We start from the raw sequence: 23,961 nt of genomic DNA on the forward strand, positions 1-23,961 counted from the left end.
AGAGGCAGATTGCTGTTGGAGATACATTTCATTGCTTTGTGTTTACAACTGAGCCTCCAGCTCTTTTGGTTAATAGTTCCACTGCTCCCCTCAATGTACGTGCTCCGCCACATTCCTGCCGTTCCTTCCCCAGGTCAGGACGCTCCCATGGGCTCCGTGATCAGTTTGAAGTTGGGAAATTCACCCCTTTCTGGCACAGAGCGCCGGGGCTTGCTTTCTGGGAATGTGCGCTTTTCTCCGCATAATCCAAACAATCATCCGCGCAAAAGAAACAGATTGGATTGTTTTTGTTATTCATATAATAATACCCTCTCCGACTTCCTCCCCGCTCCACGAATATCTGCGATTAGAGAGTGACTAAGATACAATGTGATGCAGAAAGCTGCATATTAATGGATTCAGAATCATTAACAACGGTGGTTCTCCAAAGCTGTGGTTAACTTTATCTTTGAGTGAAAGTGTATTTTTCAATTCTACTCTTTCAGTGGAATAACTTGTAGGAATGTTTGCCTTATGAGAAAACAGTTTACGTGTTAATATTTTACGCGTAAAGATCGCAACACAATATAGTGAAAACAATTTGGTTGACACACTGACAGACAGACACAACTAGGACAGCCTGTAGAACTGGTCCAGCGTGACGTTTACCTCAGGAGGCGCGGCAAATTCGTCGACTGGAGTGCGCTTCTGTGGAGGAGTTGATTCGAGAGTGCGGAGACAGAGGCTGGAAGGGACAGCTGGACAGCGCAGTGGGAGCGTTCGAAGTGCCGCTACACTGACCAATTGTCAGAGAGCGACTTCGGATTGCCTTGAAACTATTTAAGGATCTTTGTAGCAAAAGCTCGCGGGGAGAAAAGAAGACAATAAACAGGAACATAGTGATTTGACAATGGAGAAGCATAAAGGTATGATAGAGCCATAACTTATACATTACATGAAACAGCAAACATGAAAGAGGGAGGGAGACAGCTTCATTTTTGGTTTCTGATTTAAAAGTTTTGTGAGTGAATAATTGTTACATAAGCTAATTCTGCTTTATTGTGTTTCACTTCTTTTTGCATTATACCCTGCTGTGAAACATTGGCTCTCATGTTCATCCTCTTAGCACCCCACTTACTGCAGAGATACGTGACAGGTTTTGAAAACCAAAAAAATCCATTCATCATATTGCCCAGCAGTGGGACATAAATATTTCATTGACCGAGCAATGATGTCTGAGGTTATTTCGTCTGAGTAACTTCAGTAGCCTGCGCACTCGACTAGTGCTTCACACACCCTTCCTTGGCAATGCATTAGGAGTCTGTCCTCTCGCTTTGTATGCCTGTCCACTGGTTTAATACTGACAACAGAAGTGTGCTGTACTCCTCACGAAATAGCACGAGGCTGCTGTTCTCGTCAGGATGAATTATAGGTGTTGAAAGTAGTGTGTGTTGGATATAAACTAGCTGCAGGTGGGCGTTGGGGCTTGCAATGAATTGTCAAGTAGGCTACTCTCAAAATCTGCTGTAGCCTAGTTTTGGCTTGTTGCCTATAATCACTCCCACAGTCGCAGACTCTAGTTAAGTTCTGGCCACCAGTTTACTTTTTTGGCGATGAGTATTGATTTATGACACGACCTGATTGGAAATGGCAATTTAATCATTTCTACCTTATTAATGAAGGACAGTTTACTTATAGCCTGACCGCACTGAACACAGGGAATAAAAATAGCTACGTTAATGTCTAGTTCACTCCTGTTCCTTGTCAGATCGCTCTCTCCCAATTTATTGGTTCAGAGACACTGATGATTTTCTCTGTCTGGCAACAGGCCTAGTAGGAGGATGTGTGTCCACAAGAACGCAATCAGATAAAATGAAATTCACGTGGCCCCTGTGGAGAAGTCACCGTAAATATTTACAGCCCCGAGTTCAACTCTTCATCTTTCTCCCCGCGGGGACGAGTGTGTGTATTTGTCATCTGTACATTTTCCGATTCCACGTTTTGAATCCCCTCTTGTCTGGCTAATGGTAAATAAATAGACATTTATAAGAGAGCGCTTGCTGGGGATGTTCCCAGTTGGAGCAATTGTTCCATTGAAAGATTCCTTGGATGCCTGCGGCTAGCTTTTTATTCTGCGGAATGTGAGACCTTAATATTGTTTCGCAAACTGATGGCTTAGCATGGGGAGGTGCGATAAGCCTTTGACAGTGGGTTGTAGGAGGGGAGGCAGGATGTTGAGGTCGTCAGCCTCCGGGTGGAATGCGTCCATGTAACATCAAGTAGTCCATACGCCATGCTATTATTACCAGTGATGGATGTGGGGAATGTCCCCCCACCGTGTCAGGTAGTATGATGACGACATGATCATATTGGTCCAAAGATGATCACGTTCTACTATTTATCCAGATGGGTATTATCCAGATCATGCAGTATTGTGACGTGAGATAAATCTGTGTCTGGCTGTTCACACAAGTTATAGGTGTCCATCAAGACTCCACAGGTGGATGAACATATGTCAAGTGAAAGTAACTAAGAGCTAGGCATGCTTACTTCTGCTTGACTGCAGTTAAAGGTATGAGGCGGTTTGTCAGTAATTGAAAGTAGGTAGGTACTTGGGAAGAACAAAGCCTCAGTCTGACAAAAAAAGAGAAGGCTGGCACATATGAAACTCTTGGTTCTTACATCTTGTTCCTTTCTTGACTGAAGCGAAAACAATGCACAACTGTTTCTCTGCTTCTGCACAAAAATGGAGGTCTGTCATCATTCATCCACTCACAAGCCTGCAAACTGAGGAAACAAAATAGTTTATCCATTACCCCAGTGCTTCCCATGACCTGATACGTCTTATCCTGTGCCCCTACCTAAATCATAACTGGTTTGTAATTCAGAACACATGAAGATGCTCTGAACATCCTGTGCAACAAGTCACCCTATGACGTTAAACTAATTTAGCAAAAACTCTTTGGCAGGTACAGTAAGTCATTTGGTCATTTTCATACTGTTATCCATTAACTAAGATCCGGAAACCTCCCTCAACTTTCATCATGTTCAAGATTATGAGGCCAGTTTTCATATGAAGTTCAGGGTGGTCTGATGAATTACGGTTGAGAAAACTCCTCAAAAGTGATGCTGACGAAAACAATGGAAAACAATGTGAAGACCAACACTAGGAGATATTTTAAAATACTTCTAAATCTTCTATCACTGCTATCACTGACTTGTAAACTCACACAAAACCATTAGAATGCATACTGTATCTCCAAATGTGTCTATCAAGATATCCATTACATAGCTGAGTAGGTTTTACAAGTTCAAATGAAGAGGACTGTGTGTTTTCTATTTTATCCCTCCAAAATATTCTACCCGCATTATCAAAGACTAATTGTTTTTTTTCTTCGTAGGTCTATAACAGTGCTTGTAGAGCGCTGTGGTTTTGATATAAGAATGTCCCTTGTAGAATAGCAATCACCCGTGTTCAGCTTTGTGTTCAAATTGTGTTGTGGTCAGAGACTGCTGAGTAAAAACGGCCTCTCTGGAGAGAGAAGGGGGGTGGGGACATGTGAGTTTTTGTTTTTGTGAGATAACAGAGTGAGGGAGTGTAACAGACAGGGAGAGAGAGATGGAGCGAGGGAGAGAGAAGGCTGGCAATAGGGTGCCACATCGGAGAAAAGTGTCTCATTCGTCCCCTGATAAACAGTGAGTAGGGGTGGCATGTTTTCCACAGGCTTTGTGGTTTGCCGTTTGTTTGCCAAAGGGCAGCCCACCATATTGACACTCCCTGTATTCCTGACAGTGTTGTTGATAGATAGCCTAATTATTAATGTCAGTGTTTGTGATGACGATGATTTGTTTCTTTGACATATCAGTGAAATGAGACAGATGATAAATGTCATGTACAGAGGTATCTACAAAGGGCTTTCAGCTTGCCTGTTGAAGAATGCACCCTCTTGAAGTGAAGTATAACTTGTGAAAATATCTTTTAATGGAATCACATTAGTAGTACTCCTGAAGTTAGGATTCATTGCTAAAGAGAAGGAAAGACGCCTTTGAAGACCCATAAAAGAAAGCCAAACAAGCTTCACTAAGGCCGAAAGCCAAGAGCGAGACAGACACAGCTGACGGATAGCTCTCCTGTGTCATCTATGTGCTTACAGAAGCAAATCCATGCTACATTACTGTAGCCCAGGTGTGTCCCTGCAGCACATCGTCCCACGTCTTTTGAGGGGGGGAAAAGGAGGGGGGTTGGTCGGTGGAGGTGGAGGGTGGGGGGTGGGGAGAGGTGGAATCGAAATCCATCCTCAGTGAGCTGTTTCTTTTCTTATCCCGCCGATTTCCTCCTCTTCCGGCCCTCTTCTCCTCCCCCATTTTTCTCCGCGCTTCAAAGGAGGGAGGTTTTTTCTTTTTTTTCTTTCTGGGGAACCAGATCTCACTCCGGAGAGGCCCAGGCCCTGATACCACTGAGTTTCCTGACCCCACCCTCAGGGTCACTCTAGGCCCACGCCAACTCTTCTGCCACTGCGGCCCGCCACTGCTGATGGTGCCACTTTGACTCCTGTTCAGATCTCTTAAAGTAAGAGAGAGGGAGGGAGTAGAGAGAGAAAAGGAAAGAGGGGAGGGGAGAGGAAAGAAAGAATAAGAGAGCTTTGGGGGGGGAGAAGAAGAAGAAGAACAGTAAGAGAGGGCAGAGGAAAAAAGAGAAGGGTGTGAGACTCTCCGACGCCCGCTGCATCTCAATAAAGACACAGAGCGCACGAGGAGGGGAGAGGCGCTCCAAAGACAGCGCTCAGGAATGGGAGGATCAGCAGTTTCTCTGGCTCTCCCTCTCTCTGTTTCGCGAAGGAGGTAGAGAGAGATAGAGACAGAGCCAGAGAGAGAGAAGGGAAAGGAGAGGAAGGGAGGGAGGAGAGTAACCATCTCTCTCGATCTGCCGTAAACCCTCTCGCTCAAAAGCCCGCTGCCCTCATTACATCCACATCTAAAGCCAGTCAAGTGGGACCCAGCTCTCATTAGTATACAGCCTGTCCACAGAGCATCCCTGGGAGAGTGGGAGCAGGAGAAAGGGAGGAGAGAAGAGAGGGAGGAGAGGAGAGAGGGAGGAGAGGGGAGGGAGAGAGAGAGAGAAGAGATACAAAATATATTCTCTCTGATCATCTCCCAAAAAACCGCATTGCCCAAAATTTGACAAGGCTGCACCATGGCGTTCATGTTTGCTTGTTGAGTGGGTGCTACAGTATGATGATCTGATATGATCTGCAGCTCCCCATAACTCTCTGTGGGTGTAAGTGTACTGCCTGAAGCAACACGTCAGTTTACACTGTGTGTGTGTGTATGAGTATGTGTGTGTTTGAGTAGGCCTGTGTGTGTGTGTGTGTGTGTGTGTGTGTGTCTTAAAAGGCCTTATCAGGGTGCATAATGGTGCCCGCCAGTGCGTCGTAGTGGTGGCTAGCGCTAATGCTATCAGTGTGGGGGATCTGACCCAACTGAGGGAGAGAGTGTGATTTTGAAAGGGGATGGGAGGACTGGCTCAGTAAGATCACGCCTTATCTTGAGCCACTGCGGACTTGTTGAAAGGGCAAAGTGGTTGTTTCGAGGGGACGATTGCATCGTGGTGCTGTAATCGGGGGGTCTGCGGTGGAACATAAGTGGGCTGAAGTATGCGGTCGCGTGGGAATCAAAAACAAGGCGCGCGCCTGTGTGAGTGCGTCAGCACTGAGGTCAGTCTCCTTGATTTGCCTTTCTCTCCACCCATTCTGGCTCAGGTGAAGTGCTTCACCTTTTTTTTAATAAAAGTGTTTGATTAACCAGCAAAGGTTAGGTTTTTTTAACCAGGAAATGAGAGAAGGGGAAATTTCTAGTAGGGGTGTGCACTATTAGTTCACAAGCACTTGAGAGGATTAACTCTCTTAAAGCATAAACATTAGATATTTGATATCAGCTTATGCAAATCTGTCTTTCCCATGGAGTTTTCATTTCACACAAAACCATGTGGTTTCATTTGTAAAGTTAGTGAAGTTCTAAATGTTCTAAAGTGAGATGGTTCCTTATAGTTCTGTTTGTCAGTGTCCCTTCTGTACTCCATGTTACCTCTCTGTCTTTCTCTTCTGCATGAGAAGGTAAGTCAGGAGGGTTATTGTTGGAGTCATTGCAGAGTTTCCCTGTCCATGTCCATGTTCCACTGATGCTTTGACTTAGCGGCCAACCTGGAACTGGCCCAGCATGGATTAATGTTATACTGCCGTCAGGGACACTTTCTCCCCTTCGCCATTTACATTTCCCCCTTAATTTCAAACGTTTGTTTGGAGATTTGGACCAGCCAAAAGAAACGTATGTTACATTGGGGGAGACTGAAGTCCTCTGCATCAGTTGTGTCATCAGCCAATTTCATGTTGATGAGGTCATGCTAGTCTCAGAGTGAGGCGAGCCAATCAGACGCTGGAGATTTGGCCACAGACTTGTGCTGCAAATGTACTTGTCCTGCAAATGACCTCCCAATCAGGGCTCACGACAGTCAGACAATTACGAGGAAAGGTCATAAGGAGAGGTCATTAAGCTGTTAGAGAAAAAGCTATCATTTTTTTTAAACTGTTATTCTGAGAAGAATGACACTGACACAAGTGACTGGAGTCGGGTTGGGTAGGTTATGAGTTAACAGGCTAAAAAGCTTGGTAGAGTCGTTTTGATATATGAAGGGAGGGCAGCAAGACATTAGCATCATCCTTTAAGTGAGCCATCACTTGTTTGATTTCCCTGGAACAGTGCTTTGTTTGACTGGTTGTGTCTTCTTCCTCTCTCTGTCTGTCTCTCTGTCTGTCTCTCTCTCTCACTCACACACACACACACACAAACACATGCACACACACAAACACATGCACAAGCACACACACACACACACACACACACACACACACACACACACACACACACACACACACACACACACACACACACACAGAACGATGACCTCAATTCCCCTTTTAAAACAAACACGGCATCCAAAAGCCATCTCTGATTTGCCAGCAGCATTACTCATAATTATCATCTGGGCTGCAAATGTCAATCAGAGAACCGACACACCATCGCCGTGACGCCAAGACCAGAGAGCATAACAAGGACGAGCCCTGATCTAAAACGAGTGGAGCAAGAGAGCAAAAAAAAGCCAGCAAATCCCAAAAAAGGCCAAATGAAATAAATATGTAAAAAAGGCTGCAAGGGGAAAAAAATCCAAACAAGGAACAACAAACATAAACCGGAGATAAAATCCAGGGCTTAACGGACATCCTTTTTTTGTGAGTGTGAAAGTCCCTTTTAGTCTTTCCGAAGTCCTTTCCATGGCCCGTGGCACCGCAAGCCTTAAAGGAATAGACTTTTTTACGGGGTCTTCAACTCAAACAGTCCAAAGATCAGCCACCGTCTTTAAAAGGTCCATGTGACCAAGAGAGAAGAGAGAGAGAGAGAGAGAAAAAAGAAAGAGAAGAAAAAAGCAAACTGAAGTGGCCGAGGAGGAGGGAAGGAGGGAGAGGTAGTTATTGTTGGAGGCAGCTCTGTGGACCAGCATCTGTTCCTGTTTTGCTCCCCCGCCGGTGGACCAGGGCGGCTGGAGGTGCTTCACAGAGAGCCTGGACCCCGGTGCTTTTACTGCCGGGGCCCGGCTCGTAGGGAGCTGACCCGGAGCTACCGGCTCCCTCCCGCATGCACGCACGCCCACCTCCTGCACCGTGTGAACCCCCCCCACGCAGGCGGAGGCCCAGGCTCACTGCCCGCCTGGCGACAGGGAGGGAGAGAGGAGAGTGAGATGACCGAGACAAAGGCCAGTGGAGAGGTGGAACTTGTGTGGACATGAAGAAGTCTATGAAAAGGAAAGTCTATGGGAGAGAACTCACGCAGACCTGCACACATAGACATACATGCATACACGCACACACACACACACACACACACACACACACACACACACACAGACACACATAAAAAACATGCTCATATACACACACACACACACACACACACACACACACACACAAACATGTTCACATGCTGTAGACACACACATACAGTATACACACACACACACACACACACACACACACATGTGATTATACATACGTTCTCACCCCCTGTGTCTTTCATGCCTCTCACTCACCCTCTGAACCTACTCAAGGTAGAACAGTACTCTGCTGGGGAAAGGAGAGTTGGCCCACTGCAGAGGGGAAAGACTTGACAGAGAGAGAGAGAAGAAAGAAAGAGAGAGAGAGGAAGGGGAACTGCAAACTAGGGAGAAAAATATCAACTCTCAAGTATGTACAGTAAATGAGGGGGTGGAGAGCAGAGAGAGAGAGAGAGAGTGTAAAATATGTGTGTGTGTGTGTGTGTGTGTGTGTGTGTGTGTGTGTGTGTGTGTGTGTAACATTCACGATTGTTTCAGTAGACAGATGATGGACAGGAAGTCAGGAGGGTTGGCCCACTCCGCTGCCTGAGGGCTGAGGAGTGTCTCAGCTCTGCACTGCAGTCCACTCTCATTACACACACACACACACACACACACACACACACACACACACACACACACACACACACACACACACACACACACAGTTACAGCTGTGGCCACACACATATACACTCAATGTGCACTCAAACAGAGACAAATGACCACTCTCTCCTAAGGTGCTTGACCATTCAGATACAGATTGTTCATGCCACTCCTTGTGCCATTCTATGGCCATGACCCTGTCCAGGTATATAGCTTGTCAGTTCACATTTTTTCTCTCAAGGTCCTTCATGAATGTTTTACAGCAGCACTAAAAGCTCTGCTATCTTTTTCACACGGTCCATATACATTGCACATTATAGTTTTCGTGGAATTTTATGGAAACAAACAGTGCCGCTAGTCGAATGGTGAAAATAATGATGCATGGCTTGTGTTTGCATTACGTTTGTTAAACATGGGATTTTTACTCACCTCTGTGGTTCTGTCTAGTCAAAGGTTAATCACTCTCTGAAACCAGTGAGCACAGTGTGTGTGTTTTTGCTAACATCTGCATTTCTTGGACTCTTGATGTTGCTGTAGTGGAATTCGCTGTTTGACAAGTCAGCAGCAGATAAACTGTTGCTTACAGCTGATGTGTTTAGTCAGTAGTTATCGTCTGTTATCTTTTCGGAAGAAGCTTTGTTTTTGTTTTGCTTGTTACACTTCACTACAGTGCAATGCCAAAAAGTGGACATAGTTACTAGCCCTTTGGGTAAATGGAGATTGTGGGAAATTTTTTTTTTCAGCAATTCAGGATGGTGGTTTAGTGTTGATGGCTGTAGACAGATAAAACACACTCCTAATGGACGTCTTAATCTTTTTTACGAGTCACTAATAAAACAATGATACCATGGAATGCTCAACTGTTCCCTTTTGACAAAAATGCCTGGTAGGCCTCAGTGGTTTGAAAGTGAATTAAAAAATCACTGTTGCGGTGGTCTTGGTGGTCGAACTGCTCTGGTTTTGGCCAGGGAAAAAACATCTATAACTTTGTACTCCCTCATTATCTGAGGACTAGTCTGGCCCATTAACTTCCATGTGGCTACCAGCTGTTGACAAGAGCCATAGCAATGTTTTTTTTGTGGTATAAGAGCCTGATACGGTAATATTGGCCTTCTTTATTTTACTGTCAACAATTGTGTTGAATTGCACCATATTGCCTAATTTGTGTTTACTTCCTAGCACTCTACATTGTTTGTACTTGAGTCGAGTCTGCTAAGCGTCCTCTTCTTTTGACTTTGACAGCTAGTATGCTTTGCTACTGCTCTGCAAGAATGAAGAGATCCAGGAATCATAGTGCTTTAAAAAACAAAAAAAGAAACCAATGGTTTGCAAGACTGAAGAGATCCAGGAATCATAGTGCTTTTTTAAAGAAAAAAAAGCTGTCATGTTTTTATTGCGAAATGATCAGTGTCTCAGCACATCAGACCTCAGAGAAGCTCTTCCTTTGTCACTGCTTTACTGTTTGCTAGAGGCAGACTGGCCGGTGGGCGGACCTTGATCCCTGTGCAGGTCTTCCAGGTTGTCCTGTGTGACCATGCTGGGCCGTGTTTTTGCCAAAATCAACATCTGATGCAAGTTGGATGCAACTCCCGAGTGTTTGTCAGTACTGAATTGTTTTAGCTTCCTGTCTCTGAGAGAAGACAGAAAACAAAAACACACACTCAGGACTCTGTAGTCCTCTTGGCCATAGAAGTTTCCTGGCAGGATACCTCAATTTTTTCTTTACCTGCACTGCATGCTTCAAATGTACATATCCACCACCACCTACCTCTGTTTTCCCTTCCATGCAATTTTACACCACAGACTAGTATGTTCCCAGACAAGCGTTACTACAAAGGACTTTGCATTGCAGATCAGATTCCCCATCATTTTTCAAATTTACTATAGCTCAGACATTTGACATTGCTGATGCCTACATGGTCATAGGAGCGATCATGAAAGGGTCCAGGTCATATTTGAGATGCAGTGACTTCAACAACCCACTTGATTCACAGCATCTCGTTTGTCATTTTTTCCGATGCATTTTGAGAGCATTTGCGAGCTGAAGCAGTGGCTTTGAAATGGGACCGAGGATGCACTGACATGGTGCCTGGTGTTCCCCACTAAGTGCATGAACCACAGCTGGTGTTCTGGGCGTATTTTGAGTGTCGGACGGGAATAGGGCTTCTCAAATCGAAACCACACTGGACACTAGCAAGTGCCAAACTGCCACCGAAATGCCCTAGATAGCTAAATAGCTGTTTGAAACCAAACCTTTATTTAGATTGATGTGTATTTTGTCCTCTTTTGTGGGGAAACATCTTCAGACAAATAGCTTTCTTCTTTTTTTTCTTCTGCTTTTAAAGAGACACACACTACTCCCTAAATGTTTATAATATATCTTCAGCTGAGCATTTATGGTTATGTCTCTATCATCATGAAATAATGCTTCTCTTTGTTGACCCAAACTCTCTTGTGTGAGACCCAGTTATGAAATGATGTACTGTAAAACTATGTACTTCAGTAGTCTCAAATGAATCTCACAGAAGTAGTTGACTCAATACAGACCAAATGGGATCATATAAAGTCATGAAAGCAGCGCGGGTATTATATTATCAGGATCCTTAGTATAACACTTTTATTGGAATAGTCTGCTTTGGTGACACTGTGCATGTATAGTATGATCATGCCAATGCAGCTACTTGGAAACTTGGAAGTGAAGTGTGTGTGTGTGTGTGTGTGTGTGTGTGTGTGTGTGTGTGTGTGTGTGTGTGTGTGTGTGTGTGTGTGTGTGTGTGTGCGTGTGGGTGTGTGTGTGTGTGTTTGTGTGTGTGTGTGTGTTGTTTGTGTGTGTGTGTGTGTGTGTGTGTGTGTGTGTGTGTGTGTGTGTGTGTGTGTGTGTGTGCGTGTGTGTGTGTAAGTGTGTGTGTGTGTGTGTGTGTGTGTCTGTGCGTGCATTTGTGTGTGTGTGTGTGTGTGTGTGTGAGAGTCTGTGTGTTTGAGAGAGTAGGAGAGCAAGCTCAGACAGAGGCAAGCAGGAAGTGTAAACCCTCAACTGAATACTGAGGAAATTCCCTTCTCAGTAAATACTCAGGTAAAAGGCAACTGATCTGGCTGCTCCCTTTGTATTTGACACAAGGTCAACAATAGAAAGATAAAGCCTCCAGGAGTAAACAAGGGCTCCAGGGCACATGAGGCAACAGCTTTTAAACCTTTGGATGAGGACATAAGGGCTCAGTAGCTCAGTGTCCCCCCTCACAGACTCACAGACTCTGATCCACGTTCCCGCTAAATTCGTGCAAAGGATGTCCAAAGGGAGGCTGGAAGCTTAAAAAAAACATCGGTAAACAACTGTCAGAAAAAGGAAACGGAAGAAGTATTTGCAACACGTTTTTGGTGGTGTTCGTTTAACAAAATGTCACAGGTGATGTCCCATTCCTGTTTTTGAGCCCTTTGAACCCTTACAGCCTCTAACTCATCACTTATCAACGGATGTCAGTTAAGTCTTTGAGGGTTCAGGGCTTGGACCTATAGGAGGGGCATTGGGATTCAGCCAGTGTGTTTCTGACACCTCTAGACTTGCAATGTCAAGGTGCTTGTGCTTCTATAGCCTAGAGAGGTGCAAGGCTATAATGTTTTGCTGATCTGCGGTGTAGCCATCTGTGAGAGAACCGTGTGAGAACCGTGCGGAACCGCGTCGGGCTGCCGGCCAAGTGGTTACCAGTGGAAACCCCGGAGCTCTCGCTAGACCACCAGTCAGCTGACGGCTCATTCCCAGGGTCCCTCCCGAGAAGGGCATCTAAGTCAATCTCCAAAAACACACGAGTGGGGAGATGTTTGTTGGGACGAAGAAGAGGAGGAGGGGCAGAATAAGGAGGGGCACAGCAGTGTGTGTGTGTGTGTGTGTGGGGGGTACATTCTTGGCTGAGTGGGCTGAGAAACGAAGGCACCGGGGAGAAACCCTGGAGCGGGGAAAGGCTGAGCGTCTCGTTTGTTTGTTTGCACACTGGCAAATGCTCGGGCCCACATTAAAAGGAAACCGCACAACATGAAACCGTTAGCATCCAGCTAGCGCTAATTATTTGCAGAGAGGGAAAACATGATACTTTTTCACTCTGACGTAACAAACGCCTTCATCTGAGTGTGAGAGCGTGTGTGTGTGTGTGTGTGTGTGTGTGTGTGTGTGTGTGTGTGTGTGTGTGTGTGTGTAAAAACTCTCACCCAGGCCTCTAGTATAGTGTGTATGTGAAGTGATGATGCAGGGCTCCCCATCTGGGCAGCACTGGCTGACTCAGCAGTGAGGGCACTGCGCTGCCGTAATGGAAGGCTCACAGTGGGGCGCGAAGGCACTGGCCTCGTCTCCAGCAACCAGCACACTCGCACCCGCAGGCCTGTGTGTGTGTGTGTGTGTGTGTGTGTGTGTGTGTGTGTGTGTGTGTGTGTGTGTGTGTGTGTGTGTGCGTGTGTACGTTTGTTTGTGTGTATGTGTGTATGTGTAAGTGTGTGTGTGTGTAAAACTCTTACCCATGCATCTAGTATAGTCAGGATGTCCCACCCTCAGGGTTCTCTGTGTGTGTGTGTGGGGGGCACCTAACCCCACTGCACAGAGGTCAGCTTCCGAAGGCCTTTGATGTGGTCCTGCTTATAAAGTCTTTTCTCTCTAGTCTCCTTCTCTATCCCCCCTCTCTCTTTCTCCCTTGTTGCACCTCTTCCTCTCATTTTATGATTTCCCCTAAGCTCCCTCTGTAACCTTCCTCTGAAATTCTGGTGAATTTCACTCTCTCTCTCTCTGTTTCCCCTTCTCCCTCTCTTTTTCGCTCGTTCTCTCTCTGTTTACCTTTCTCCCTCTCTTTCTCACTCTCCGCATCTGTCCTTCTGGCTTTCCCCTGACAGCAGAGGGATCAAACAGAGGATAAATATTTACAGAAGTAAGAGTCTTCCAAGCCTTGACTTTTCAGAAGGGCGAAAACGACCCATAAACAACTAACAGTACAATAGCACCTAATTAATGGTGCAGGCAGATAGGGAGGTTTTTTTTTTTTTACCTTCTCAATATGGCTGACGATTACTGCAAAAGCAATCGATCTTTGGGCGAGTTCCTGCCGGAGACACAGATCTGATAGACTTGACGCTTGACGGATTCAGCTGTGTTCAAGCTGCTGTTTAATGAGACTGAACACCCCATGGGAATTTGGCCTAGTTTCTCTGCGGTTCGTTGTCTGCACTCCTTCTTCCCTTCTCTTTTTCTGTTTTCTCACTCTCTCCCACTCTTTCTCTCTCTCTCTCTCTCTTGCTGTTTTTCTGTCTCTTTCTCTCTCTGTCTCCCTCAATCTCTCTCCCTCACAGCCTGTCACAGTGAGGAACCGAAGAGCAGGCTCTTGTTTTTGTGTCCCATCGAAGGAGGGTGTGTGTGTGTGGGAGGGGGGGGTTGTTGAGGGTGATGTGTGTGTGTGTGTGTGTGTGTGTGTGTGTGTGTGTGTGTGTGTGTATGTGTGTGTGTGGAGGAAGGAGGGGGGGTGACACACAAAGAGCACCCCACAACATCTCCAGGCAGGCGGACAGGCTGGCGCAGGCGAGAGAGAGGGACGGCCTCCGGCTTTTCTGGAGGAGCCGTGTGGGCAGGGCAGTGCCCATTTGGGCAGAGGGACAAAGCGCACCCATTCACCCCGAACCCTACTCCTGGGCCCCCCCTTTGCTCCCCTCCTCTCCCTTCACGCTGCTCTGAACCCCCACCCCTCGGACCAAACCTGACCCTTCCTGCCTCTAGCCGCCTCCTCTTCTGGTTCAGACACACTAGAACCTCTCTGATAGTAAACTCACTCTCCCTCGTATACAGGCACTCTCACACACACGCACACACACACACACACACAAACACAAACACACACACAAAAACACACAGGCAAACATGCCAATTCAGGCAAAGGTCACACACACAATCAGAGAAAGAAAGCACAGAGAGAGAGAAAAGGGGGGAGAGGACAGAGTTAACGCCAGAACATTAGCACAGGATATGATGTGCAAACTCCTGCCCGTAACATGTAAGACACACAACAGAACAGTTTTGGATTCCGGAATTCTTCTCAAATCCTGAAATCCAACACGGCTCCTCTTGAAATCCCTCCGGATTGCTCACGGATTCCGATAAGGGCTCCTTTCAAAGGCCTTCATTTTGAGCGCCGAGGTCTCGTCCGTGCACGGAGGAGCGCATGTGACTTTGACCCTCGGTGGAATGTGTTTTTGAACACTGACCGGCCTGGGAGCTAATGTCATAAGGGAGGGTGAGGTCATCCCTGCGGACCGTCTGATTGCTCTAACTGCGCAGAACAAGGCAGGTCCATTCTTACCAGGCCAAGACCAGAGAGTGAGAAGGACTTCATGTCTATGGCCCACGGAGTCTTTGAGGTAGCAAGGGCATCGGTTCTCGCTGAGATTTCTGCTCAAGCGTATTAACTCTCAGGTGCAAGGAAACAATGAATACTGTAGGCCTGAAGTGTTGAAATGCAATTTGAGGTTAATATAATATAGGGTTTTACATTATGCTTGATTGTTCTTGATTATTCTTGAATTTCCCCTTGGGTATCAATAAAGTATCTATCTATCTATCTATCTATCTATCTATCTATCTATCTATCTATCTATCTATCTATCTATCTATCTATTTGTTCTTGGATGCCATTAACAACTTGTTGTTGTTTGTGAATGAGGACACTGACTGGAATTCTGGTAGCATTATATCTTGTGAATTTGCCCTAAAGTCTGTGCATTGATGACTGTGAATCTGTAACTGTGAATCTCCATCTATTAATGTTGTGTGTGGGCTGGGGCTGGAAAAGTTTCAGTTTCAGTTCATCTTCTCTTAGTGCTGACTAACGTTTCAGTGCTTTAAGGGAAACACGCCATAACATGTTTGTGTGTGTGTGTGTGTGTGTGTGTGTGTGTGTGTGTGTGTGTGTGTGTGTGTGTGTGTGTGTGTGTGTGTTTTCTCAGTGTTGGAGCGGTTGCTGGAGGAGCTGCAGAGGTTCTTGAAGCTGCTGGATGCGGAGAAGTTGAGTGGAAACGCCACGGTTCAGAAGAGCCTCCTCACAGACCTGCTGCAGTCCTACACGTCAAACGGCTCATGTGCGTGTGAGCATGAATGTACACAACACACACACACCACACTCACACACACAAACACACACACACACAAATACATTTGTGCAAAAAAGCAAACACACACACACACACATGCTCACTCATACACATCCAGAGCATTCTTCATTCCCTGCATATGAGCCATCTGCCTCTCATCCTTGTGCTGCTGTTGCACACACACACACACACACACACACACACACACACACACACACACACACACATGCTCACTCACACACATGCAAAGCATTCTCCATCCCCTGCATATGAGCCATCTGCCTCTCAGCCTTGTTACACACACACACACACACACACACACACACACACACACACACACACACACACACTCACTCCTACATTAACTTTTGGAGGAGTTCAGTAATTGCCCGACTGGTGTCATGTTTAGTATGTGCCTGGGGGGGCACCCCCGAGATGCCAGGGCTGTTGGCTCTCTGCTTGTCATCTCTCTGTCGTCTTCTCATCTTCTCATTTGTCATGCTTTTGTCTTGTTTTTCATTTCATTCTTCCATTTTCTCTCTCCAAAAGTTTTGTGCAGTATTCGAGTCATTCTCTCATCCCCTTCATGATCATGTAAGCTCTGCAGCGTTTTCACTGTCACATACCACCCCTTTTGTCTCCTTTTCTCTCTCTCTCTCTCTCTCTCTCTCTCCTCCTTTCTCTCTCTCTCTCTCTCTCTCTCTCTCTCTCCTCTCTCTCTCTCCATCTCTTTCTCTTTGAGAAGTGAACAGGCGATAGAGTGAAAGCAAGAGCGAGCGAGACATAGGCTTCCATGTTCTGGTCTCAGGCTCTGTCGACTTCCTCCCCTGGCTCCAAACTGTATCATTTTCCGAGGCTGTTTTTATCCTCCAGGGAGACTCACTTCCTCTGGAGTAGCGGCTTATAAATAGCCCTCATTTCCATCGCACCAATCCCCCAATCTGTTTTCACTGTAGCAGAAAAACGCATTCGCACTCCTCCGTCTCTCCCCTCATTATCATATCAAAGGCACTCGCCTGTGACTTCTGGATAGCCTACCTACTTCCTTACCTGTTGCCCCCCCCACCAAAACAAAAGGCCATTGCTTTTTCATATAATTAGATTTCCTTTTTATTTCTTACGGCTGTGACTAGGAGTTAGTTAGCATAAAGAACATTTAGTTTGAGAAGGATACCTGTGAGGGAGATGAGTGGGGGGAAACGGAGGAGCTGCAAGCAGACAATACAAGGCTGTGCTTTGACATTGAGGCACTGTAGCCATGCTGTTGCAGAAGAAGCAATAAAAACTCTCTCACACACACACACACACACACACACACACACACACACACACACACACATGCATCAGGACCACAGCCTGAGGCTCAGGGCTGTGGCAGGACTTTAATTGTGATAGGAGCCTGGCCCCTAGCCCCCAACTCAGCTGCTGCAGCCTTTGATCTGAAGGTGAAGAGGCAAGACATGGGAGGTGCACTCAGGGCTTAAGAAGAGAGAGAGAGAGAGAGAGAGAGAGAGAGAGAGAGAGAGATGGTGTCAAAGATGATGGAGCGAATAGAAAGACTGAGAGGGAGGAAATGACTGAGTAAAAGAAGTGAGAGAATGAATGACAAGGAGGTAGAGAGAGGAAGAAGAAGAGAGAGAGTGAAGCAAGGGGGGGGGCGGGTGTTGAAGAATATGTGTATTGAGGGTTGAGAGAGGCAGACTGCAGGAGGAAGGCCAGAACATCGGGAGTTAGAGCCAAGAGGCCAAGAGAGACAAACAAAAAGAGAGAAGAGATTTGGGGAGGTAAAGTATGACAGAGAGAGAGAGAGAGGAAAGAGAGAGAAAGTAGACAGACCTACTTCTGTTCCTTCCCCATCTCAGCTGGGAGTGCATGTTTGAGTGAACGAGAGGGGAGACAAGAAGGTTCAACTGCTACAAAGAACTCGTGTGAAAAGCAAGTCATGTCATCGGCCATAACTCTGCGCTAGGTTCTGGAGGCCATGACAGTTTGTCAGAAGTTTCCGGAGCGAGGCCCTTTGAAGCTACAGTATATTTTCCAGGGAAAAAAACGGAGTGGATCACACAGCAAGTCACTGGTGGCTAATAGCTGCCTGAAAGAGTCTTGGTCAGTCTCTCGTGAGGCATCGTGTGTACCAGAGGTCACTGAAGGAAGGGGTCAAGCCACCTAGAAGGACAGTTTATGAAGAATTACTGTTAAACCTGTAGAGACCAATAAATTGCAGACATCCAGAATTGTTGATAAATCATCACTTTTTTCATATCTTAGCGTGCTCCAAATGCATACTGATTGCTTAAGGTAAGGACAGCAGAGTTTCTTGCCCATTTAAAATGTCTTTGTTTTTGTTTGTGTGTTTCTGACAGGTGGGGATGAGGAGTACATTTACATGAATAAAGTCATCGTCGGCAACAGTAAAGGCCCAACAGACCGAGGTGAGAATGGCAAATGTCCCCATCAACTCAAATATCAACTTTCTAGAGTCTTATGGAGAAACTGTGTCCTGTGCCTTTCAAGAGGGCTCTGTCTGTTGCCCTTAGCAAACATGGGGCATCCTCCCACTTTTCTTACTATCTTTCTCACTCTTTTTTTATATATATTTTCTTGTTATATTCCCTCGCTGTCGGAAGTGCCAGTGTTATTTTCAACGTGGTGACCAGCGAGGGTGCAAAAAAAAGTGTTGAACCCACCCTTTACAGCTTCCTCCACACGGTCCCCTTAAACCTACCCCTTCACCCCCGCCCCCACCACCACCACCACCATTACACCACCCCTCCCCATTTCCTGTCTGCTGTCTCACTAGCCTCCCTTTTGCGTCCCCCCCCAAGTTCACCAGACCTCCATATGAGGCCAAGCTGTTGTGTTTAGAGTTGAGAGTCCATCATGAGGAATGGAGCCCCATGAAAGAGAGGGAGAGAGACAGACAGACAGAGAGAGAGGGAGAGAGAGAGAGAGAGATGGCTTAACACTCATCCGCAACAAAACAAAAAAAAACCCCAGCCCTGATCTGCAAAGATGGTCGCAGGGAGGACAATCTCTTTGATCAGTCCAGATTAACGAGCCAAGTCATTGCTCGGCCTTTTCGGGAACACAGCTTTGCTCTCATTTCTCTCAGTTGTCGTCCGTTTCTTCTCCTTTCTCTCTTCGCTTTCTTCTCCCCTGTGTCGTGGGTGAGCCATGTTTGTTTTCATGTGTTGGGGCAACAGGAGGGAACACCTGCGGGTTTATCTGAACTGTTAGTCATGTCCTCCCACCCAAGCCCCCGACATCCCAGCCAACCCGGTGCACAGTCATTCTAAAAGTAAAGTAAAAGTTATCTGATCGTTTTTAATCTTCTGATGGGCAATGGAATTAGGAAGAGATAGACGTTTATTCTTCTCAAACCACACACCATTACCAAAGTCGTTAAAGCAATTTGAGGAATTAAATACAGTTTAGGAGTGACTGTGCCAAATGGCTGATAGACAAGACCTGGGTAAAAATTTTCCTTGGAGCTGGGAACCGTAATGAAAACTATTATGACTAAATGCAGCAGTTTGGGCAAAAGAGTGTAGGGTCCAATTGCAGACATAGGAATATACACACACACACACACACATGCACACACACACAGAGAGAGAGGGGGCTGTGAGAATAGTAAAGAATAGGCTGACCTTAAATTCTGAAAAACATGTGCAAACGGTCACTCACAGGTACACACACACACACACACACACACACACACACACACACACACACACAGTGACGCTACTGTAACCAAGTGACTAAACACACATCTTTGTGTCACAACTTTTCTAATGGGGTTCGCCCTCTTTCAAAAGCACCATCTTACCCCCGCACACACACACATACACACACACACACACACACACACACACACACACACACACAGTGCACTCTCTCCTGCAGCACGGCAGATGGGATCCTTTAGAGAGGAAGTCAATGGAATGCCTGAGGAGAGCAGTTGCAACATGGCCTCGAGCCATTCAGAAAAAAAGCCCTCTCCTCCTCTATGGGTTTCAACAGGAGCAGACACAAACAGACCTAGACCCGCTAGCCTATAAACAGCCTGCAGGCAGCTAATGGAAAAGATGTAAACATTCGACTCGTTTGCAGTGCTTACATTCCCATGATTCCCCTCTGTAGTGCTTCAGTGTAGGATGTGAACTGTATCCTGTGTTTGGAGTTCAACCCATGAGTCAGACTAATGAGCAAGCAATGTCATGACAAGACATTACTGAGACTGACCTCTCTCTCCCTCTCTTTCTCTCTCTCTCTCTCTCTCTCTCTCTCTCTCTCTCTCTCTCTTTCTCTCTCTCTCTCTCTCTCTTTCTCTCTCTCTCTCTCTCTCTCTCTCTCTCTCTCTTTCTCTTTGTCTCTCTCTCTCTCTCCCTCTCTCTTTCTCTCTGTCTCTCTCTCTCTCTCTCTCTCTCTCTCTCTCTCTCTCTCTCTCTTTTTCTCTCTCCCGCAGACCACAGAGTTGAGACAGAGGCCAATGGGAAGTATGCTCCAGGCCCTCAGAAGAGTCTTCCAGAGTTGCCTCCGCCTCGATCGGTGAGTTCCCACCGTCCAGTCACATGATCACCACTGCCATCATCACTAACACATCCCTATCAAGTCGCCAACATATCACTATCACATGATCAATACATCATCAATATATCACCTTGACTCCACTCGCTGGTTGTCAGTGCACACCTGTTGCACATTGACATTCTCTACAGCTGTGGTTCTTTGGTATAAAACCGATTGTTTTGGAACCTTTTTTTTTGGAACACTAAAATGGAACACTAAAAGTCCAACACCTGCATCGTTGATGCTGTTGAAGGGTGGGTGATGAACTGGTGCATGCATCTGGAAGGGGTTTCATAGGGCCATATTGTAAAGATTCACAAGTAATGCTAATGTCAAACCAATTTTGGTGTTTGTGTTGGACTTTATTTCTAAAAGTGCTGGAAAAAGTGCTGACGTGTCGAAGACCTGCAAGTTCTCTTCGGTTTGTAGCGGGTTTGGCAGGATCATGGGAGAAAGGGGGAAGAGAAAAGTCTCCAAACGGATTTTGTCCTTCTCTGCTGGCGTGTTTTTTGGAGTCGTCTTCCCTACAGTGCAGTATTCTGCTGATGTTGTCATCCGACACGCGCCAAATATTTTTTAGGGAGGGGGATTTGGTGGGGGACTAGGATCCATGGAGCCCACAGCACACGTCCTGAGCTTCTCCAACGCACATCTGTCTGAACTAGGTCACCACTTTCATTCATCACAAACACACACTCACAAATACCTTACCTGAAGGCATTCAACCAGTAGTACCACAAGGGGCTGGTGGTGAATGTAGTATCCTATAAGCATAGCGGTACGCTATTAGCATCTATCTCGATTAGTGGTTTGTAAACCTTCCTCGTGTGGCCACAAGTTGGTCATCTATAACTGCTCCCCTTATCTGGTTCTCACGCTGGATTGAAACACACACTCACACACCCCCCCCCATCCTCCGTCCTTTAGGTTGTTATTACTTTTATGGACCACACTGCAAATCACCACGAACATTCTCCCATCCGCAGGTTAGCGAGGGCTGCTGACAGCTTGTAAATCCCAGCCCTTTAATATGCAGAGCAATGCACAGCAATCAGCAGCGGAAGGCAGGGTATTAATCCTCCTCTCCAGCGTGATAAAAGAGAGGAGAAGAAAGAGAGAGAAAGGAGGGAGAGGTGTGTGTGTGTGGCGAGGGGGAGGGGAGTGGAGAGTTAATGGAAGAAGAGCAGGGAGGGGAGTTGATGATGGGTTTTCTCTCAGAGTGAAGCGAGAGAGATGGAAGGAAAGTGTTGAAGAGACATGGAGAGAGAGAGAGAGAGGGAGAGAGAGAGAGAGAGAAGAGAAAGTGAATGTGAATGGCTGAGGAGAGGTAAGATGGAGAAAGAGAGAACAAGCGAGACTAGTGTCAGGCTCCTGACATGGCCCAAGGTGAGGGGAGGGCGGTCAGCAGGCAGTCAGACAGGCCAGCAGGTGGGGGTCTGCGCTTAATTCGTCCCCTCGGAGACGGCTTTGAACTCTGCAGCCGGTCCACAGGGGTGGGGTGGGAGGTGTCCGCTGAGGCTCTGCTCCTGATCAAGAGCAGCTGCTCCAGCGGTTTGGGAGGTGTGTGAGAGCCGGCTGCAGAAACTGCTGCTGGAAGTGTGTGTTCGTGTGTGCGTGTGTGTGTGTGTTTGTTGCACGTACAGTATGTGACATGTATGGCTTCTCACTTGTCATTGTGCAAAGTCTGGATGTGTGTGTTTGTGGTGGGGATGTTTGTATTTGTGAGTGCACACACACTTGTACAAAAAAGCACAGATGAACAGTATGTGCTGTGTGTGTGTGTGTGTGTGTGTGTGTGTGTGTGTGTGTGTGTGTGTGTGTGTGTGTGTGTGTGTGAGAGAGAAAGAAAGAGAGAGAGAGAGAGAGAGAGAGAGAGAGGGAGAAAAATAATTCAGTGCGTAGGTGCCAAATAATCTTTCAGTTGCTGAAACTCTCACAAAAGAATGTAATATGTTTATTGGTCTAAGTACTGGATTCCAAATCATGTTGAACTGAACAAAGGACTTTTTTTCTGATGTCAGACAAAACAGACAAACAACACAGAAACAAAGCATACCACACTCTTTGTAATCTCAAAGAAATGTCTATTCATGATCTTCAAGGTCATCCTCCACTGCAGCTTCCCCATCGTTGTCCTCCACACTGTTCAAGCTCTCAGGCCTCTGTGTTGACCCTTTCCTGGGCAGTCTGAGCAGACAGGTCCATAGAGATCCACTCTTGGGGAAGCCGGTCATCTCCCTGCGGCTCCTCCAGCCTCTGCTGCTGACGCTGAACTCCATGGTGACCGATCGCTGCACAGTTAGCGCAGAGTCTCCTCTGATGACTGCGGTGAAGAGCATCCCTTTGCTGTTTATGTACTGACCGGGCAGGGAGCTCCACTGACCGGTTGTAATGTTATAGCATTCGATCAGACAGTGTAGGAAGTCGTCACATGGCCCGTTGCGCATGACGTACAAGTTGTCTCTGTGCGCCACCATGTAGTGTCCGTAGCTTTGTGGACGCACCAGGGTGGTGAGGAGCGTCCACTCGTCCTTGACCGTGACATATTCGTAGATGTCAGTGATATCTGGAGGCTTCCAGAAGCATACAAATATCCTACGCCAGCAGACGGTTCCTGCTGCCCCTGCAATGCGTCTTGGGGCGTGCTTTATGAAAGACCAGGAACCTGTAGCCACATCAAAGATCTCGGCAGATGACATGGTCTGCCTGGCGTGTTCACCTCCCACTGCATACAACTTACCCTCCAGGCCGAGGAGTGTGAAGTCGTAGCGAGATTGAGCGGGGCCTGGTATTTCGCACCAGGAGTTTGTTAGTGGGTCATAGCAGAAGCCACAATCCACTGTCACCTTGTTGACCCCCACCACACCCCCGATTACGTACAGTCGTCCGTCCAGCGCGGCCACACCAGCCATGGAGGTGCTGGCGATCACCGGCAGGTCGGTCAGGAACTTCCAGACGCCTTGCTCCTCGTCCAGGTGGCACACAGTACGGTACGAGTCCTGCAGCATCTCCATGGAAGGCGTGTGAGTGCCCAAGGCTATGAAGGAGGCTGGCGTGAGCGACTCAATGTAGCTGAGTATGTCTGGGTGCAGGGACTCTTCTGCCGCCCACTTCAGGTCGCGGTAGGAATCGCGAATGAAAGTGGCGGCGATCGCAAACAGCTTGTTTAAGCCGTAGGTCGCTGCCGCTTGGCACAGCAACAAGCAGTTATCAGTGTCCAAAATGTCAGCCAGGTGACTCTCTAGCGCCTCCACCTGGAGGAACGCGGCACACTCCACAGCCTCCAGGAGCCGATCAGCATCTGGGATGGGGGGCCGCTCCCCTCTCACCACGGCCAGAGCCACAAGGAACCCCCCTGGATGCAGCCCACCTTGCAGGTAAAGCTCGTCCGTGTGGCTGTCCCGCATTCCCGAGCGAAACAGTCCGCGGAAGTACGCGCAACTACCTGCTAGCAGAGCCCGGTCCACTGTGAAAACACAGCCCTCCACATGTACCCTCAAGAGCCCCACCAGCTCTTCGCCCTCCCTCAGTCCCGAGGCTCCAAAGTGGGGCACGGTGTCAGCCCCCGGTCCCGGGCAGCAGGCAAGGAGGGGCTCCATGGAGGGGGAAACCCCTGCAGGCTGTGCCAGTAAGCCGATTGGCGCGCTTCACTGGATCAACTCCAGGACAAATTTTGAAGGTCTTTAGAGAGTTCGTAGTGGGAAAGCAAATAAAACGGTGCTCAGTGTGTGTGGTTGTACCAAATGTTTGTATGTACAGCGTCACAT

General features: G+C 47.1%; 2 protein-coding genes across 2 annotated transcripts in view; one reads left to right on the plus strand and one right to left on the minus strand.

Moving 5' to 3' along the window:
• The first annotated feature begins 714 nt into the window (after nucleotides 1-714).
• Nucleotides 715-23,961, plus strand: part of afap1l2 (actin filament associated protein 1-like 2) — a 51,353-nt gene continuing 28,106 nt past the window's right edge. Inside the window, exons 1-4 of the mRNA XM_048234018.1 lie at nucleotides 715-905; nucleotides 15,479-15,610; nucleotides 17,986-18,054; nucleotides 20,091-20,173. Of these exons, the coding sequence (XP_048089975.1) occupies nucleotides 890-905; nucleotides 15,479-15,610; nucleotides 17,986-18,054; nucleotides 20,091-20,173 (300 nt within the window). The 5' untranslated portion in view covers nucleotides 715-889. The remainder of the gene's footprint in view (nucleotides 906-15,478; nucleotides 15,611-17,985; nucleotides 18,055-20,090; nucleotides 20,174-23,961) is intronic.
• On the minus strand, nucleotides 22,249-23,925 carry LOC125287496 (kelch repeat and BTB domain-containing protein 13-like). Its single transcript, XM_048233363.1, has one exon. The coding sequence runs from the start codon at nucleotides 23,791-23,793 to the stop codon at nucleotides 22,279-22,281; it is 1,515 nt and encodes a 504-aa protein (XP_048089320.1). The 5' UTR covers nucleotides 23,794-23,925; the 3' UTR covers nucleotides 22,249-22,278.

The sequence above is a fragment of the Alosa alosa genome, chromosome 22 (genome assembly GCF_017589495.1).
Source record: "Alosa alosa isolate M-15738 ecotype Scorff River chromosome 22, AALO_Geno_1.1, whole genome shotgun sequence".
NCBI classification, from domain to species: domain Eukaryota; kingdom Metazoa; phylum Chordata; class Actinopteri; order Clupeiformes; family Clupeidae; genus Alosa; species Alosa alosa.

What these genes read in the sequence shown, in the direction of transcription:
- LOC125287496 (XM_048233363.1), bottom strand. Translation starts at nt 23,793, where the DNA reads ATGGAGCCCCTCCTTGCCTGCTGCCCGGGACCGGGGGCTGACACCGTG.